Raw genomic sequence first — 18,803 nt, 5'->3', positions numbered from 1 at the left:
TAGATTACCCTCTGCATTATGTTCTCGTTGTGGTACGGCAGATGGCACATTCTTTCATCTGATGTGGGAGTGTACCCCGATTTTAGAAAGTTCTGGTCGGAGGTCATGGCCTTCATCAGCTCCTTAACTCAGATACCCAATATTTGCAACCCTCTGCAGTGCTTACTGGGATATATTGATTGATGAAGGTATATCCAAGAATGTACAAACCTTTCTGCGCATAGTACTATTCTATGCCAAGAAATTGATAACCATCCACTGGAAGTCTCAGTCCTCACCAACTATAACCTTTTGGATAATTACCATTAATCATGCAATACCATTATATAAGTTGACGTATGAGTCCAGAGGATGCCCAAAAAAATTCCTTTAGATTTGGGGCTCTTGGGTCAGCCCCCCCGAAAGTACCCTACCACCACCTCCTTGAAAGACTAAAGGAAGTCTTGATCATTGATTGGGTCCAATTAAGCAGAATAGACATGTCACCCTTAGGTTGTCACATACCCGCTAAATGTATACCAGTTTACCAGATTATGTAATGGTTTGAGTGATGTTCGCTCTATATGCAGTTTGTTTTCTGTATTGTTTGTTGTGTATGAAAATAATATTCTACTTTAACCAGTTGAGATCCGCGCTATAGCCAAATGACGGCTACAGCGCGGACCTCCTTTGCCGGGACTACGTCTATTGACGTCGTCCCGTGCTCGAGCGGCCTGCGCGCCCCCTGTGATCGGCAAGTCTACGAGACTCGCCTGATCACGGATCCGAGTAAGGGGTCGATCCCGACCCCTTGCCACGTGATCAGCTGTCAGCCAATGACCGCTGATCATGTGATACAACGGAGCCGGTAATGGGCTGCTATTCCTCCTCGCACTGACAGCGCGAGGAGTAAAAAAAAAAGAGCCGATCACTGGCGGCTGTGATCAGGACATAAGTCCCGATCACAGCCAGCCCTGCCCCCTGCCAGTGCCACCTCATCAATAAATAAGTGCCACCCCTCGGTGCCCACAGTGCCACCCATCGGGGCCCGCAATCTGCCTCAACGGTGCTGCACCCCAGTGCCACATATCCGTGCCCATCAGTGTCATCTACCAGTGCCCATCAGTGCCACCTATCAGTGCCCCTTAGTGCCACCCATCTGTGCCACCCATCAGTGCCGCCTCATCTGTGCCCATCAGTGCCGCCTCATCTGTGCCCATCAGTGCCGCCTCATCTGTGCCCATCAGTGCCGCCTCATCTGTGCCCATCAGTGCCGCCTCATCTGTGCCCATCAGTGCCGCCTCATCTGTACCCATCAGTACTTCCTTATCTGTACCCATCAGTACTTCCTTATCTGTACCCATCAGTACTACCTTATCTGTGCCTATTGGTGCCACCTTAACTATGCCTATCAGTGCTGCCTCATCAGCGCACTTCAGTGAAGGAGAAAAATGACCTGTTTGCAAAATTTAATAACAAACTATTAAACATGATTTTTTTTTTTTTTTTTTTTGTTTGTTTAGCAAAAAATAAAACTCCCAGCTGTAATTAAATACCACCAAAAGAAAGCTCTATTTGTGGGGAAAAAAATTATAAAAATTTAATTTGGGTACAGTGTTGTATGCCCGCGCAATTGTCATTCAAAGTGCATCAGCGCTGAAAGCTGAAAATTGGTCTGGGCAGGAGGGGGGTTTAAGTGCCCAGTAAGCAAGTGGTTAAAAAAAACAAAAAACTGTCATGCTATACATCGTATTATATACTCTGTTTTTCTGCTTTTTTAGCAAGTATATTTTCCCCTTTGCTCCATACCATGAAATGTGCTTGCCTCCTTGAGCAGCATTATTATGTAAATACGTCATCTGCTTTTATGTCTGCCCTTTAGCCCCCTATTCACACCAGTACAGCTTTGCATTCACACTACTTCAGCACAATTTCAAAGCTGCACATCAGTGTGATTTGCACTGCCTCTTTTTATTGCAGCTTGCAAGTTCATTTTAAAATTTTACTTCTGATAAAGTAGTGCAAGAACCTTTTTCATAATCGCTGCAACGTTCCGGCAATATGATTGGTTCCATTGCCGGCAATGGGGTGCGACTTGTGATTTGGAACTGTCAAATTGCATGACAAGTTGTACAGGTGTGAATAGGGGCTTATGCTATATCCCCTAATGTTCACTCCCACATTCTGTTGGGTTTACGCTAGCATATTAAACACTTGCTTTCACTAAGTGAGGAATACTAGCAATTGCATTAACCAATTCAGCTATTTTTTGCGATACGTCACTGCATTCCTTTAACTAACTGACATGTAACGATGTACCCAAATACAATGTTTTTGTCCCCCCCCCCCCCCATATATAGAGCTTTCTTTTAGGTGGTATTTAACCTCCTCGCGCCCGCCCTATGGCTGAATTACGGCCGTAGAGCAGGCGCATTCGTCCGGGCGGTCGTCCCTGGACGGCCCGATGTTTACTTCCGCAATGCGCGCCCCCGCGGGCGCGCATCGCAGAAGCTCTGTGTTCGCCGTGTCCCCCGGGGACAGGCAAACACAGATCGCTGTAAACGGCCAATCACAGCGGCCGTTTACAGCGTGATCGGCGTGTCCAATGGGAGATGATCTCATATGTAAACATATGAGATCATCTCTCGGCGCCGCTCTCCTTCCTCGCACTGTCTGTGCGAGGAGGGGAGAGGGGAGAGATGAACGGCTGCAGCGGCAGCCGTTCTGCCTGTGGGGGGAAAAAAAAAAAGTAAAAAAAATAAAATAAAGTGCCATCTGCCCCAGTGCCATCTGCCCCAGTGCCATCTGCCCCAGTGCCATCTGCCCCAGTGCCATCTGCCCCAGTGCCATCTGCCCCAGTGCCATCTGCCCCAGTGCCATCTGCCCCAGTGCCATCTGCCCCAGTGCCATCCACCCCAGTGCTACCTGCCCCCAGTGCCATCCACCCCAGTGCTACCTGCCCCCAGTGCCATCCACCCCAGTGCTACCTGCCCCCAGTGCTACCTGCCCCCAGTGCCATCCACCCCAGTGCTACCTGCCCCCAGTGCTACCTGCCCCCAGTGCTACCTGCCCCCAGTGCTACCTGCCCTCAGTGCCCCCTGCCCCCAGTGCCCCCTGCCCCCAGTGCCACCTGCCCCCAGTGCCACGTGTCGTCAGTGCCACGTGTCGTCAGTGCCACGTATCAGTGCCATTTGTCATCAGTGCCACCTGTCAGTGTCACGTGCCATCTGTTGTCAGTGTCACGTGTCATCAATGCCACTTATCAGTGCCATCTGTCATCAGTGTCACGCGTCATCGGTGCCATGTATTAGTGCCATCTGTCATCGGTGGCACATATTAGTGCCACGTATTAGTGCCATCTGTCATCGGTGCCACGTTTCAGTGCCACGTATTAGTGCCACGTGTCATCAGTGCCACATATTAGTGCCATCTGTCATCAGTGCCACGTATTAGTGCCATCTGTCAGTGCCACCTGTCATCAGTGCCACGTATAAGTGCCATCATTGCCACGTATCAGTGCCATCTGTCATCAGTGTCACGTGTCATTGTCCTGGTGCTTCAAAAGTGTAATAAATAGTCAACAAGTTAGATGTGTAATTTATGTTCCTAGAACACATGATGGCGCTACCTGCATGTTGGGCCTCTCTATGTGGCCAGGCTGTGAAAAAGTCACACACATGTGGTATTGTAATACTCAGGAGGAGTAGCAGAATTTTTTGGGGGGTGTATTTGTGGTATACACATGCCACGTGAGAGAAATAACCTATTACAATGACAATTTTGTGGAGAAAAAAAAAAAAAAATGAAAAATCTTAATTTTGCAAAGAATTGTGGGAAAAAAATGACAACATCAAAAAGCTCACTATACCTCTTACTAAATACCTTGGAATGTCTACTTTCCAAAAAGGGGTCATTTGGGGGGTATTTGCACTTTCCTGACTTGTTCGGGTCACAAGAAGCGAGATAGGCCACCAGTACATCAGATGTGATCAATTTTGTGCGATTCGCACCACAGCTTGTAGACGCTCTAACTTTCACAAAGACCAAATAATATCCACTAATTTGGGTTATTTTTACCAAAGATATGTAGCAGTATAAATTGTGACCAAAATTTATGAAGAAAAATTAATAATTTGCATAATTCTGTCACAGAAACAAAGAAATATGCGTTTTTTTTTCCAAATTTTCGGTCTTTTTTCATTTATAGCGCAAAAAATAAAAACCCCAGAGGTGATAAAATACCACCAAAAGAAAGCTCTATTTGTGGGAAAAAAAGGACAAAAAATTCATTTGGGTACAGTGTTGCATGACTGAGTAATTGTCATTCAAAGTGTGAGAGCACCGAAAGCTGAAAATTGGTCTGGGCAGGAAGGTGTTTAAGTGCCCTGTAAGCAAGTGGTTAAATAAACACCTCTGTGGCTTTTATTTTTTGTGCTATAAACAAAAAAGAGCGACCCTTTGGAAAACATTATTTTTTTTTTTTTTAACTTTCTGCTATAAAAAAAAATACCCAAAAAAAAGCGAAAATCTAATTTCTTTATCAATTTAGGCTAATATGTGTTCTGCTAAATATTTTTTTTTTCAAAGGGTTAACTGTTCCCTGAGAGCTTTTTTTCTTACGGTTTGGGGTTTGGTTTTACTGTGGGCAGACAGATCCATGTTTCTGCTTATCAAAAGCACAAGATTGCTGCCTTCCCTTTTCACAGAACGGCGGTCTGCCTTGTTTACCTAGGCAGACCATCGTTCTGCTAGTCTCCCAAACGATCAGTGGATCCCAGCAGATATCACGTCCGCCGGACCCGCTGGTTGGCTCCCGCTGTGCCCAATCACAGTGGGAGTGCGCTGCCGGAGGTGCGCATGAATGTGCCATATCGCGTACCTCTTGCGTACCCATTACGTGATCTGGCGCAGAGCGGCCATCTGCCGCAGTATATTTGCGTGGGGCAGTTGTGAAGAGGTTAATGTAACCTTGTCTTGTCTTTTTACATTGTCCGTAATAAACCAGAGCGAGTAAATGTTTTTTTGTAAGCAGCAGTATGAAGTGTGTATGTAATGTAATATATATAATTTTTATGTTTTTTTTATTTTTTTTATGCTTTTGTAGAGTTTGGGACTTCCAATTACAGAAGAGCAGATCCAGGAAATGGAGACCAACTTGGAGAATATAGACTTCAAAATGGCAGCTGAGGAGGAGAAACGCTTGCGACATGATGTCATGGCTCATGTGCATACATTTGCGCATTGTTGTCCTCGAGCTGCGCCCATTATTCATCTCGGAGCCACTTCCTGTTATGTGGGTGACAACACGGTGAGTATGCCATGCTTAGCAGTAAGCCTTGCCTATAGAAATTTAGATGATATTTAAAAGCATCTACAGGCGCATCTCAAAAAAAAAATGACTGACTATCAAAAAGTTAATTTATTTCAGTTAATCAATTCAAAAAGTGAAACTCCTATATCCGTGATGGTGAACCTTGGCACCCCAGATGTTTTGGCACTACATTTCCCCATGATGCTTAATTACACTGCAGAGTGTATGAGCATCATGGGGAAATGTAGTTCAAAAACATCTGGGGTGACAAAGTGATGCATTTCTTTCTTTTAATTTTGATGATTATGGCTTACAGCTAGTGAAAAACAGAAATTCAGTATCTTAGAAAATTATAATATTGTGAAAGTTCAAACTTGTAGACTCTATGGTGTCACACTCAAATCAGCTAATTTTAAAGTGGTTGTTAAGTCAGAAGGTTTTTTTTATCTTAACCACTTAAGCCCCGGACCAATTGTCAGTCTAAGGACCAGAGGTCTTTTTACAATTTCGCACTGCTTTAACTGGTAATTGCTTGGTCATGCAATGTTGTACCCAAACAAAATTTGCATCCTTTCTTCCCACAAATAGAGCTTTCTTTTGATGGTATTTGATTGCCTCTGCAATTTTTTATTTTTTTTGCGATATAAACTGAAAGACCGAAAATCTTGGGTGGGGGGGGAGAGGGGGAGAAAGATATTTTCTACTTTTTGTTATAAGAAAAATCTAATAATCAATTTTAGTCATACATTTAGGCCAAAATGTATTCAGCCAGATGTGTGTTTTTTTTTTTTTTTTTTTTTTTTTTTTTTTTTTGTAAAAAAAAAAAAAGTCAATAAGCATATATTTATTGGTTTGCGCAAAAGTTATAGTGTCTACAAACTAGAGTACGTTTTCTGGAATTTACACGGCTTTTAATTTATGACTGCCTATCTCATTTCTTGAGGTGCTAAAACGGCAGGGCAGTACAAACACCCCCTCCCAATGACCCCACTTTGGAAGGTAGACACCCCAAGGAAATTGCTGAGAGGCATGTTGAGCCCATCGAATGTTGTGTGGTGTGTGTGTTTTTTTTTTTTTTTTTTTTTCTCCCAAGTGATTGAATAATGACAAAAAAAAAAAAATATATATATATATATATATATATATATATGTGTGTATATATATATATATGTGTATATATATATATATATATATATATATATATATATATATATATATATATATATATATATATATATATATATATATATATATATATATATATATATATATATATATATAATATTGCTCACACATGCCATGGTTATATGTGGAATTGCGCCCCAAAATTTTTCTGCTTCTCCTGAGTACGGGGATACCACATGTGTGGAACCTTTTGGGAGCCTAGCTGCATACGGCACCCCGAAAACCAATCACCGCCATCAGGATTTCTAAGGGTGCAAATTTTTAATTTCACTCCTCGCTACAGTTTCAAAGGCTATAAATTGCCAAAATGGCACAAAAACCTCCCCAAATTACCCCATTTTGGAAAGTAGACACCCCAACCTATTTGCTGAGAGTCATGGTGAGTATTTTATAACTCTCCATTTGTTTTTGAAAATGAAGAAATTAAAGAAACTTTTTTATTTTATTTTTTGAATTTTTTTTTTTAATTTCAAAACTTTGTGACAAAAGGCTAGATCTGAAAAACTCACCATACCTCTCAGAAAATAGCTTGGGGTGTCTACATTAGAGGTCGACCGATATGGGTTTTTCTCTGGCCGATGCCGATATTTAGAAATCATGGCGGCCGATAGCCGATATATGATGCCGATTTTTTTTTTTGGGCCGATATGTTAGGCCGATTTTTATTTTATTTATTTATTTTTAATCCCCCTTGATCTAACACACCTTTCCCACTGGGGCGTTTTTTAAGGCGCTTTTGGGCTAAAAATAGCGCCTGTAAAGTGCCTGCATAATGGCTCCCCTGCAGTCTGTGTGAAAGACAGAGTGCTTTCACACTGAGGCGATGCGCTGGCAGGATCTTAAAAAAAAAAGTCCTGCAAGCAGCACGTTTGGAGTGGTGTATATACCGCTCCTCCACCACTCCTGTCCATTGATATGAATGGGCACCACTGCCGAAGCGCATGCAATGCGATTTGGCAGCGGTGCTTCATGGGCGCATTTAACCTCTTCCTTGGCCGCTAGCTGGGTTATATGTGCCCCACTAGCAGCCAAATAGCACCGCTAAAATGATGGTAAAGAGCCGCTAAAACTTGCGTTTTACCATCAACGCCTGCCCGCTCCAGTGTGAAAGCAGTTTTCATAAGTGATACAGAAAATTTCTTACACTTAAACATTTATTAAACAAAACAAACCTCCAATCAGTTTACTTGTATGTATGATCTAGATAAAGAAAAAAAAAACCTATATATATTAAATAAAAAAACGGGTAGTCAAAACTTTTGGACAAAAAAAAAAAAAAAAAAAAATGGGCTAACTTTACTGTTTTTATTTTATTTTTATTTTTTAAATGGTGTATTTTTTTTCCAAAAAAATGCATTTGAAAGACCTCTGTGCAAATGCTGTGTGACATAAAATATTGCAACAACCGCTATTTTATTCCCTAGGATCTCTGCTAAAAAAATATATATAATTTTTGGGGGGTCTAAGTGATTTTCTGGCAGAAAATACAGGATTTTTACTTGTAAGCAACAAGTGTCAGAAAAGATTTAGTCTTTAAATGGTTAAACTGAGAACTTCTACACACAGAGATGACTTCATTCATTCAAGTGTAAACATTGTATCATTTAGTTCTTTTCTTGGCAGTCTGCCCAGAGAGGAGGAAAGTGTTGCTATGACGACTCAGGCAACTTACACTGACTTCTTACAGAAGTCATTTCAAAGTCCAGCTGTAGAATCGGCTTTTTAGCAGCACAATCAGCCGATGCTGATTATTTAAAAAACGGCAAATATCGGCCGATATATCCGTCGACCTCTAGTCTACATTCCAAAATTGGGGTAATTTGGGGGGGGGGGGGAGTTGTGCCATCTGGGCATTTTGTGGCCTCCTGTGAAATAAAAAAAAAATGTTTACACCCTTAGCCCTTACACACGGTCGGACATTCCGACAACCAAATCCGACGGATTTTGGCCGAAACTGGTGTTGCATACACACAAGTTGTCGGAAAATCTGATCGTTCAGAAGGTGATGATGTTATTTCGTTATGACGGGACTACATTCAGGCTAGTAGCAAATAGCGTTGGTCTAGGAATTTGATCTGAGCATGCGTGGCACTTTGTCCGATCGTTTGTAGAGAATTCCGATCCGACAAAGTCCGATTGGATCATGTTGTTGGAAAATATATTATGTTATATTATATAAGATATTCTATTTATAGCCCAGCTCTAAAACTTTTGTCGGTCGGATATTCCGAAGGAAACAGTCTGAGCCCACACATGGTCGGATTATCTGACAACACGGTCCGATCTGACATTTTCCGTCGGAATGTCCGACCGTCTGTACAAGGGCTTAGAAAGCCTGAAGGCGGTGCTTGGTTTTTGGGGTCCCATACGTGGCTAGGCTCCCAAAAAGTCTCACACATGTGGTATCCCCATACTCGGGAGAAGCAACAGAATGTATTTTGGGGTGTAATTTCACATATAGCTATGGCATGTTTGACCATTTAGTGACAACTTTGTGCAAAAAAAATAATTTATATTTTTCCTGCAAATTGTGTCAAAATATAAAATATTCCATGGACTCGACATGCCTCTCGGCAAATAGCTTGGGGTGTCTACTTTCCAAATTGGGGTCATTTGGGGCTGGTTTTGAACTGTCCTGGCATTTTATGCACACATTTAGAAGCTTATGTTACACATCATCCAATCTTCTAACCACTTGAAGACAAAGCCCTTTCTGACACTTTTTGTTTACATGAACATACATTTTTTTTTTTTTTTATATAAAATTACGTTGAACCCCCAAACATTATATATACTTTTTAAAGCAAAGGCCCTACAGATTAAAATGGTGGGTATTGCATTTTTTTTTTCACACAGTATATGTGCAGCGATTGTATGCACTGTTTGGGGGAAAAATACCCTTATTTTTATTTATTTTTTTAATGCACTAAAACACACTATATTGCCCAAATTTTTGTTGAAATAAAAAAGATGATCTTAGGCCGAGTACATGGATACCAAACACGACATGCTTTAAAACTGCGTACAAATCCGCAGTGGCGACAAACTACATACATTTTTAAAAGCCTTTACAGGTTACCACATTAGACTTAGAGGAGGTAATACCTCACATACATGCTACAATTGCTATTTACATATGACTCCAGACGGACGCTTGCGTTCGCCTCTGTGCAAGAGCAGGGGGCACCCTTGGGTGCTTTTTTTATTTTTTATTATTATTTTTATCAATGTTATTGTTGTCTTAGGGAATGTGAATATCCCCTATGATAGCAATAGGTAGTGACAGGTACACTTTTTTATTTATTTATTTTTTGAAAAAATTGGGGTCTAGATCTTTCCTCAGCCCTCAAAGCATCTGAACACACCGTTCGTTGTGATAAAATGCTTTCCCAATTTCCCAATGGCGCTGTTTATTTCTGGGAGGGGGGACATTCCATCCTATCCCACTGCTTGTAAAAGCAGTCTAGGGGCTAATTAGCTACTAGGATTGCTTTTACATGAAAGCCGATCACTGGCTGAAAAGAATGATACCAAGATGATATCTAAACCCGCAGGCGTCATTCTGGTATAACCATTCAAAGTCCAGTATGTTGCTGGTCCTTGATGGACATATATTGTAATCCCCCCCTCCAGCAAAAGTTATGCCGTATATAGAAGGTTGGACTTTTCCACGGGCAAGCCTCCGTCAGATTTTTGACTGTATGTATTGCAAACCGCTTCTTCGGCATATATGCTCCCTTTTTTTATTTTTTTAACTGGTGGTGAAATTGCCTCATACAGCGTTGGAGTCACGGCTTTATGTATTGTGGGAGCAAAAGCGGTTGCTGTCAAGATAAATCCACGCTGCAGCTGAATAGCGCATCTAAAAACAAAAAAATGGTTAACAATAAAACACAGTAAACAGTAAAGTATAAATAAAATTACATATCTGAAAAGCAAGCATGATAAAAACATAATAAAACATTGCAGAATAGAATACAGTACATAAGAGCAACAATAGAGAGAGAACAATAAAATGACAACTTTTTTTTTTTTTTTTTTTTTTTTTTATATCTAAATAAATTTGTTTGGTTTTTACTTATTATTTTTTTTTTTTTTGGGTAACTGTAACGGTTCGGGTCTCTCAAAATGCAATGGCATCTTGGGAGATCCTGTGTAAGTGTCCTAGCCTGTGAAATGCTGTACCCTACGCTAAAACTTCACTAGTGTGTGGTAGCGTTCAAAACATTCACCAATGCAAAGACCAGGGTGGACAATAACGGGTGTCCTGCCTATATCAGCGCTTGGAACAGACACAACATCTTCTTTGGGGGGCTCGTTGGGTAGGGGTACTCGGGAGGACATACGCAAAATGCCTCTCATGCAGCCGGCTTACTGCATTTGTTTGGGGATGGTGAGGTGCAGAACTGTCTGGATACAGAAGGTCTGTGACAATCTCTCTGGAATATAAGAAAGGATAAAATCCCGCCTGAAGCTCTGCATAGCACATGAGCGTTCAGCAAAACTAACTGAAATAAGTATGCAGACACACTCTTTTTTTATATATCAGCGTCTGGCCTTAGGGGCAACTAGATACGGCGCCAATAACTGGTCATTGAGGTCCACCCCTCCCATTTTTTGTTATGTTCGTGGACACAGGGGTTTCTCCACAACACCAGTCACCGTAGTAATTTGGACTGTCGTGTCTGCATGAAGGGAGGTAAGAACGAAAACATTCTTATCCCTCTACTTCATAGCGAACAAGTTATTACACTGCAAGCAGGCTCTCTCCCCCAGCTTAAGACAAGAATCTACAAGCCGCTGGGGAAAGCCCCTGCGATTAGGTCGCACGGTGCCACATGCTCCAATCTGCTGATCAAACAAATCACTAAACAGTGGCACGCTTGTGTAATAATTGTCCACGTACAAGTAGTACCCCTTTCCGAATATGGGTGACACCAAGTTCCACACTATATTGCCAGCGCTCCCTATGTAATCTGGGCAGTTCTCCGGCTCTATGGTTTGAGAGAAAAGATAGTTACGTAAAGCTCCATACATAGCCTGTTGCCCTGTCAGTGAACTTCTAGAGCTTGACCCCGTATCTGGCACGCTTGCTGGGAAGGTACTGTTTTTGAAAGACAAGCGGCCAGAAAATTTAATCAGGGACTCATCAACGCAGACAACTTGATGGGGAATAAACAAGGTTGCAAATCATTGGTTGAAGTGGTTTATGAGGGGCCGAATTTTGTAGAGCCGATTGTATTCAGGGTCTCCACGAGGATGACAAAGTTCATTGTTGTTGAAGTACAAGAACCGCAAGATCTGCTCATATCGTTTCCCGGACATGGAGGTAGAGAACACAGGCATATGGTCAATTGGATGCGTAGACCAATACGTCCGCAACGTCATGAATTTATGTATGCCCATGTTGAGGGAAAGGCCCAGAAAGGTCTTAAATTTGGAAACCGTAATTGGTTTCCAATCTCTGGCAAGGGAAGGCAACTGGGGATTAGCGGCGATGTGTTGACCAGCATATAAATTAGTTTGGTCCACAATAGATCTATAGAGATCGTCCATGAAAAACGGCAAATAAAAATCAAGTGGCGTAAAATCAGCTTTTTCCACCTGAATATCGGGCTGGCCAGTGAATGGGGGAAGTCCTGGTACTGGCATTAACCTGGCGTTGCCTGGGGTGACGTAGACCCTATCTGACCCTAAAACCTAATTGATATCACCCGCCGGGCGATCAGGGGGTTAAACCTTTATTGGGTAATAAATGGCAGGTGCCCTGATGCTATAAAAAGCAAACTAACCAGCGTCACCCGTAACACTTATATGGTGATCACTGGTGAAAGGGTTAACTAGAGGCAATCAGGGGGTTAAAACCTTTATTAGGTAGTATATGGGGGTACCTGACGCTATATAAACCTGGCGATGAACCTAAAAAATAACTGGCTACCTAGCGGCACCAGTGACCCTAATGCAGCGATCAGAAAAACGATTGCTTAGTGACACTGGCAAAAGGGGGTGAAAGGGTTACCTGGGGGCAATCAAGTCGTTAAATCTTTATTAGGGGGGTTAGGGGGCTACCCTGGACCTAAAGCTAACTGCCCTGACACTTTTTACAGTTAAAACTGACACTATATGCAGTGATCAGTAAATAAATTACCACTGCAATCAGTGACCCTGTGACTGGGGGGGGGGGGGGGCAGGGGGTGATCTGGGGGTGAAAAGTGTGCTCATGTGTCAGTGTAGTGTTGGTGCACTTACTGTGATGTCTTCTCTCCTCGCCGTCCCGTCAAAAAGATCGCCAGTGAGTGACATCACTTTCTCCTGCCTGTGTTTACAATTCAGGCAGGGGAAGCTTCTCATTTGCCAGGAGCGATCGCAAGAGGGTGGCCAGAAATCAACACCCGCCCCCTCACCGCGGATCGCTCCTGAAGCGAAACGGGCCGCCAGCGGGAGGGGGTCCGATCGGACCCCCCACCCGCTGGAAGGCAGGCACGTGTTTGTGCCTGTCCACGCTATTGTGCCGACATAAATGTACAGGCGGCGGTCCTTAAGTGGTTAAAGAGGTTGTAAAGGGAAAAATGTTTTAAGCTATTACCGGGGAGTGGCTTGGACGTTCATGTAAGCAGACGTGTCTCACACTAGCTCCTGCATCCTGAGCTAAAAAATCCTGTTGTGAGCTCAGAATACAGCCGACATAGACCAGAAACTTCACTCATGGTGTGGAGCCACCTCTGCAGCGGCACCTGGTTGCCGTGATAACAAAATGGGAATGTCCAAGACAAAAACGGAGACCCCACGGTCTGACAGCGCGGCGGCCCAACATGGCGGATCACTGCTCCAGCAGCGTGCAGCTAAAGAGACCTATACATCGGCGGCGGTCAAACTCTGCCAATATGCACATGATCCTGGCAACCCCAGGACTGGCCAGCAAATTCAGCCGCTTATCACCGCTAAAACGGCCATGACGGGACGCCCCTCTCCCTGCCCCAAACTTGTCTATTACCTCTGACTTAGAATCTGCTGATCCATCATTACAGGACATAATTTCATTGGTCCAATCCTATGGATTATCCATTACCGAACTGTCTGCTGAAGTTAGAAGTATGAAAGAGGGATTGCTGCATATCAGACAAGACATGCAGAAAATCAGGGAGAGGACCACTGCCTTAGAGGGGAAGGGTGAGCACAATTGAGGACGATTTACCCCCCCCCCCCCGTTCTAGAAATGCACAGCACATCAGCTAAATCTGTTGAAACAGCAATCAGTCGAGGATATGGAAAATGGGCTAAGACGATAAAACATCTGTATAGTCGGTATGCCTGAGAAATCCGAGGGGGAAAAACCCTGCTAATTTTATTGAAACATGGCTAGCATCTACATTTGGCAAGAATAACCTCACTCCATTTTTCCCGGTGGAAAGGGCTCCAAGTGCCATCTAGACCACTGCCACCAGGGGGCCATGATGGATCATTTTTACTGAAACTGCTGCATTACAAAGATAGAGACATTATACATTATACAGCTGGTATGGAAATACATGGGTCTAAAGTATCCATATACCCAGATTTCTCAGTGGCGGTGCAGAAACAGAGGGAAAAATTTACGGAAGTTTAGAAGAGGGTGCACGCTATCCCATTAACCTATTCCATGCTGTATCCAGCTAAACTATGCATGGTGGCAGAGGGCTCAGTGCATTTCTTTGAAAGCCCAAATATGGGCGCTAACTGGCTCGATCATCATGAGACAACTAAGAGACACAGGACCCCAGCCCTTGTTATTAACCCCCACGTAGCCCTGCGGGGCAGTTAAGGAAGTTCACCAGCGAGACTGTCCAAGTTTATGACCAAAATGTTTACTGTGGTTATTGGCAAGACCCCCTTTTGGGTTTTTGTTTTTCTTCAGCCCTGGTTGGGAGGGCTACTTCTCTGCAGGTACTCGCCCCTTGAGACGCTACTCCATATATCTATATCCCAAACTGGATTGGCTGTGATTACAACTGAAAAATTTCTCATGCTCCCTAATTGCTCAGGTTCTGGGTGTGGGAAGATATTTTACAGAACTGGTCTAACAGATGGATTGCATATCTGACGTTGAACCCCCACCGTCCTAATGCGTAATCGGGGAGATATGATCCTCTCCTGGAATATCAGGGGACTGCATGATCCCACAAAGAACAGCCTTGTTTACCTTTTTTTTTCACAACAGCATCCTAATATATGTCTGCAGGAGTCTCGCCTCACTAGTGACACTAATCATTTATTATGTATGTCCAAATACCCAGTGCAATTTCACTCTGTACTAGAGCTGCCACGATGAGTCAACATAATCGATTACGTCGACGTGCGTGCAGGGCTTCGATGCGTCGCAGTGCTTAGTATCACCGATCTGTGATCCGAACGGGTCACCCCGCTGCCCATGCACATGCCACCATCTGCGGAGCGGTCTCGGCCTTAGGGAAGGCCACGGCTTCGGCCTAGCTCCAAACCGGTGGCCATCTTTCTACATCCAGGCTGTTTACACTGTGATCCGTGAGCCCAGAGAGGGGATGCCCAAGAAGGACATCAATCTGCACCATCGAAAGAAATTCACTCCCAGCCATCCACATGCCCAGCTTGGCTAAATTGCTAGCACTTTAACTGCTGCCTTTTCAGTTGGTAGACTCTGCCCCCATCATCGCTGTCTCTAAAAATCTAGATCTCTTTAAATCTGAAATCTAGATTTAAAGAGACGGCGACCTGACAGTGCAAACGTCCCCATCCAGGCTCTATATTATTTACAAGGTTCTCAAGTTACCCCCGATATCCATGGTGGACTCAAAGAAGGTGGTTTTGAAGGTGGTTTTGAATGGGAGAAGCCAAAGACAGGAGCCAACCCTGTGTGGATGATTTTATAGTACATGCTGTTCACCTTACAACAGTAAGGCTCTGTGGACACCAGAGAATCGCACGTTTTTTACACTGCTTGCCACCTGTGTGTGATTTCCACTGGCTTCACTACCGTTTAGAAGAGTTTCTTCTATCACAGGAGCATTATTTGATTTCACCTTAAAGACACTCTACAATTTATACTCTGCTATATTGCGTGGCACAGCTTTGACTTAGCCTGATGTATCACATATGTGGTTATCCTTATGCATTTTGTTGATACTTGCATGCATTTGTTTTAGATATTGATTTTATTTAGTTATTTATTTTTACAGAGATTGTAGTGAATATTGTGGATATTTAGCAGCACATTTGCACTTTATTAGCACTATTCACTTTACTTTGTCCCATACTTTGCGATACCCAGCCATACTTTGTGATACCCAGCCATACCCAGCCATTCTCGGCCATGCTCTGCCATGCTTGGCTGTACTCGGCCCCTGTATGTGGCCAGGCTGTGGAAGTCTCACACATGTGGTATCGCTGTACTCAGAAGGAGTAGGAGAATCTATTTTGGGAAGTAATTTTTGCTATGCTATGTTTTAGAAATATGGTAGAGTGCGCATGCGTGGGATTTCCGGAACGCCACGCTAGCCGGGAGCTCCGCTCCGTTCTGGTCTTCTAAGGCGCCCAGATCTTGCTATCATTGGCGGACAAAGACAGCGAGACCCCCCCCCCCCCCCACGAACTCCGGTCACAGCAGGGACACCTCCCGCACATCGGGACCACATCCTAAGAGGAAGATTTGGAAAATAGAAGCAGACGCTACAATTTCTGCATCAGAGGCATCCCCAAATCTACTTTAGATGTGCATGACACAGTCAAAGCCCTTGATTAAAGACCTCATCCTAGACATTCCATACCACAGGCTGGAATTGGATAGGGCACATAGAGTTCTTCAAGCTCCGACGGAGCAATCACTTGTAAACAAACTGGTGTCGGTTCCTCTATCCCCTCTCTGTACTAATCTTTACAGTGGAGGGGAGAGATCGGATGGAAGCAGCCATCCCTCGATATACTGGAGTACCCAGCAATACCCTGCCTAGCCATGCTCTGGCGTCCCCTGCCTAGCCATGCTCTGGCGTCCCCTGCCTAGCCATGCTCTGGCGTCCCCTGCCTAGCCATGCTCTGGCGTCCCCTGCCTAGCCATGCTCTGGCGTCCCCTGCCTAGCCATGCTCTGCCATATATAGATAGTGTGTGTGTGTGTGTGTGTGTGTGTGTGTGTGTAATATATATGTAATATATATATATATATATATATATATATATATATATATATATATATGTTATATATATATATATAGATATAGATATAGATATAGATATATATATAGATTAGTCAACAGACAAATTAATCGTTAGTTGCAGCTCTAACACACACACACACAATTTTTATTTTCTGAGTTCCAAATGTTTACTTTCTATGTAAGCAGGAGGTGAAAACTTTTGTCCCCATGGGTGACTAATTTAACACATATGGACTCTCTTAGGAACTGTTTAAATTCTTATGCTTGCAATTTAGTGCAAGTCTATCCGTATACTCAGGCTCTTAAGTGCTGAAATGCTTATAGGATATTGACTAGTTTTCATTTTCTTGTAGGATCTTATTGTTCTGCGTGATGGATTTGATATAATTCTTCCAAAGGTGAGCATTTCAGTTCAGTGTAAAAATGTTATAAGCCCACACATGAATGACTTTTTAATGCCATGTTTTGTTCCTGGTAACAGCTTGCACGGGTTATAAGTCGCTTGGCAGACTTTGCAGAAAGATATGTCGATCTTCCAACACTAGGATTCACCCATTACCAGTAAGTAAATCACTAAAGATGTAATAAGTGTTCGTTGAGTTGTTTTCAGGTATAATGTGCTTAAAGGATAACTCCACTTTCGTGGGGGGGAGCACAAAAAAATTGCGATAACATTCAGTTACACTATGACTTGTGTTAAAAATTCCCTTTCTTTGTCAATCTGCAGTGCTGTAATTTTCTGTAAAATGCATGGCAATATGGATTCCTGGAGGTATTCTGTACGCCGATGGTGTACAGAATGCCCCCATACACGTCTGCCATATTTTTTGTGTAGAGCTACCCAACCCCCTCCCCAATAGGAGCTGCTTAAGTGTATTTTGGTTCTGTACTCTGCCTCTCAACCCCAATAACAGTCTCTACCCCTCTTGGCACACTTGGCAATAGTGTAAGTGCAATGACCAATGAGAAACACGTTTTGCTAAAACACAGAAATTGTCTTTACTGCAATATTTCTGTGGAAAAGTAACACTACATATCTTCAAATCAGCTGGAGAGCAATATCTGAGATTAAGAGCACTATAGCTCAGTACTGTATTCAGGCTGCTATCGGGAATTCCCAACCTATGGTTAACTCCAAGAGCAGAGGCACACTTAAATGGCAAATCCTAATATGACACTTTTTATATTGGATTGGTTACCTCTACTCAAATTTTTGGCTCTAAATCCAGGCATAGGAGAGCAGAAGACTGACCCTCTTTATGTCAGACCTCTCCCTTCTGACTCCTGAAGCCAAAGGCCGATCAACAAATACTGTTATCGAATCTTTATTTAAATGTCTTAGTTTTCCAGATAAACGGTCTCGCAAACCCACTGCATATACAGAGCCCTGAGTATGTGTACGCGTGCCCATAGGGCACTAGTAACTTCAGTCCCTTTGAAGAAGGCTGAGGCTTTGTATTTTTAGCTAGCCACTCTCGTTGGTGCACTTAAACTTCTGAATAGCAGGGCCAAACACAACTGGCCTGGATTAGTAAAGAATGCAGGATCTTCCTCAGCAAGATGCAATGGTGTCTGTATACAGTGTATACAGTGTATACAGTGTCTCTGTATCTGAATGACCTTGTGTCCTGTGGCACTACAAGTGTCAGCAAGGTGACTAAGAGCAATGTTATCTGTATACAGTGCCCATATAACTTGACCTGTGTGCAGTGTCCTTGTTTCCTGCAAATGGGCAAAAGCCCTCTCACCAAATCCTGCGGTCAGGCCCAAACGAACGCCCTGGAAATGGGGAGGCTCTTGTGTTGACCCAACTGGTCACCTCACACTGGAACGCTTTGTTGCAGGTGCGCCTGGATGTGCACCTGGAATCCCCCTCTCTCAGGCTGGATGTCCCTGATGGGCAGTGGATGCCTCAAATAATGCGGTGGCATGACCCGAGAGGCAGCACCTCTCTCCTAGGTCTAGTCTTTTCTTGTGATTCATGGTGTCTGAGAGATCTCCTCAGATCAGCAAGATGGAGTCTCTAGTTCCTTTTTCCCCAGAGCAGGCTTGCTCTTAAAGTTCTGTCTCCTTAAAAAGCCACTGGACTGTTTTAGATGGGGACTACATATCCAGAATCATTTGCAGCTGCTGCTTGTTAACCACTTAAGCCTTGGACCATTTG

At 43.4% G+C, this 18,803-nt stretch overlaps 1 protein-coding gene across 3 annotated transcripts in view; it reads left to right on the top strand.

The window, feature by feature from the left end:
* Positions 1-18,803, top strand: part of ADSL (adenylosuccinate lyase) — a 688,779-nt gene that overhangs the window by 42,081 nt on the left and 627,895 nt on the right. For all 3 annotated transcript variants that reach the window (XM_077452428.1, XM_077452427.1, XM_077452426.1), the window contains exons 2-4: positions 5,084-5,287; positions 16,993-17,037; positions 17,121-17,200. In XM_077452428.1, the coding sequence (XP_077308554.1) occupies positions 5,084-5,287; positions 16,993-17,037; positions 17,121-17,200 (329 nt within the window). The remainder of the gene's footprint in view (positions 1-5,083; positions 5,288-16,992; positions 17,038-17,120; positions 17,201-18,803) is intronic.

The sequence above is a fragment of the Lithobates pipiens genome, unplaced genomic scaffold (genome assembly GCF_037356315.1).
Source record: "Lithobates pipiens isolate NorthernLeopardFrog02 unplaced genomic scaffold, aLitPip1_a1.2 Scaffold_23, whole genome shotgun sequence".
NCBI classification, from domain to species: domain Eukaryota; kingdom Metazoa; phylum Chordata; class Amphibia; order Anura; family Ranidae; genus Lithobates; species Lithobates pipiens.
This window is presented reverse-complemented; position numbering and strand designations above follow the sequence as displayed.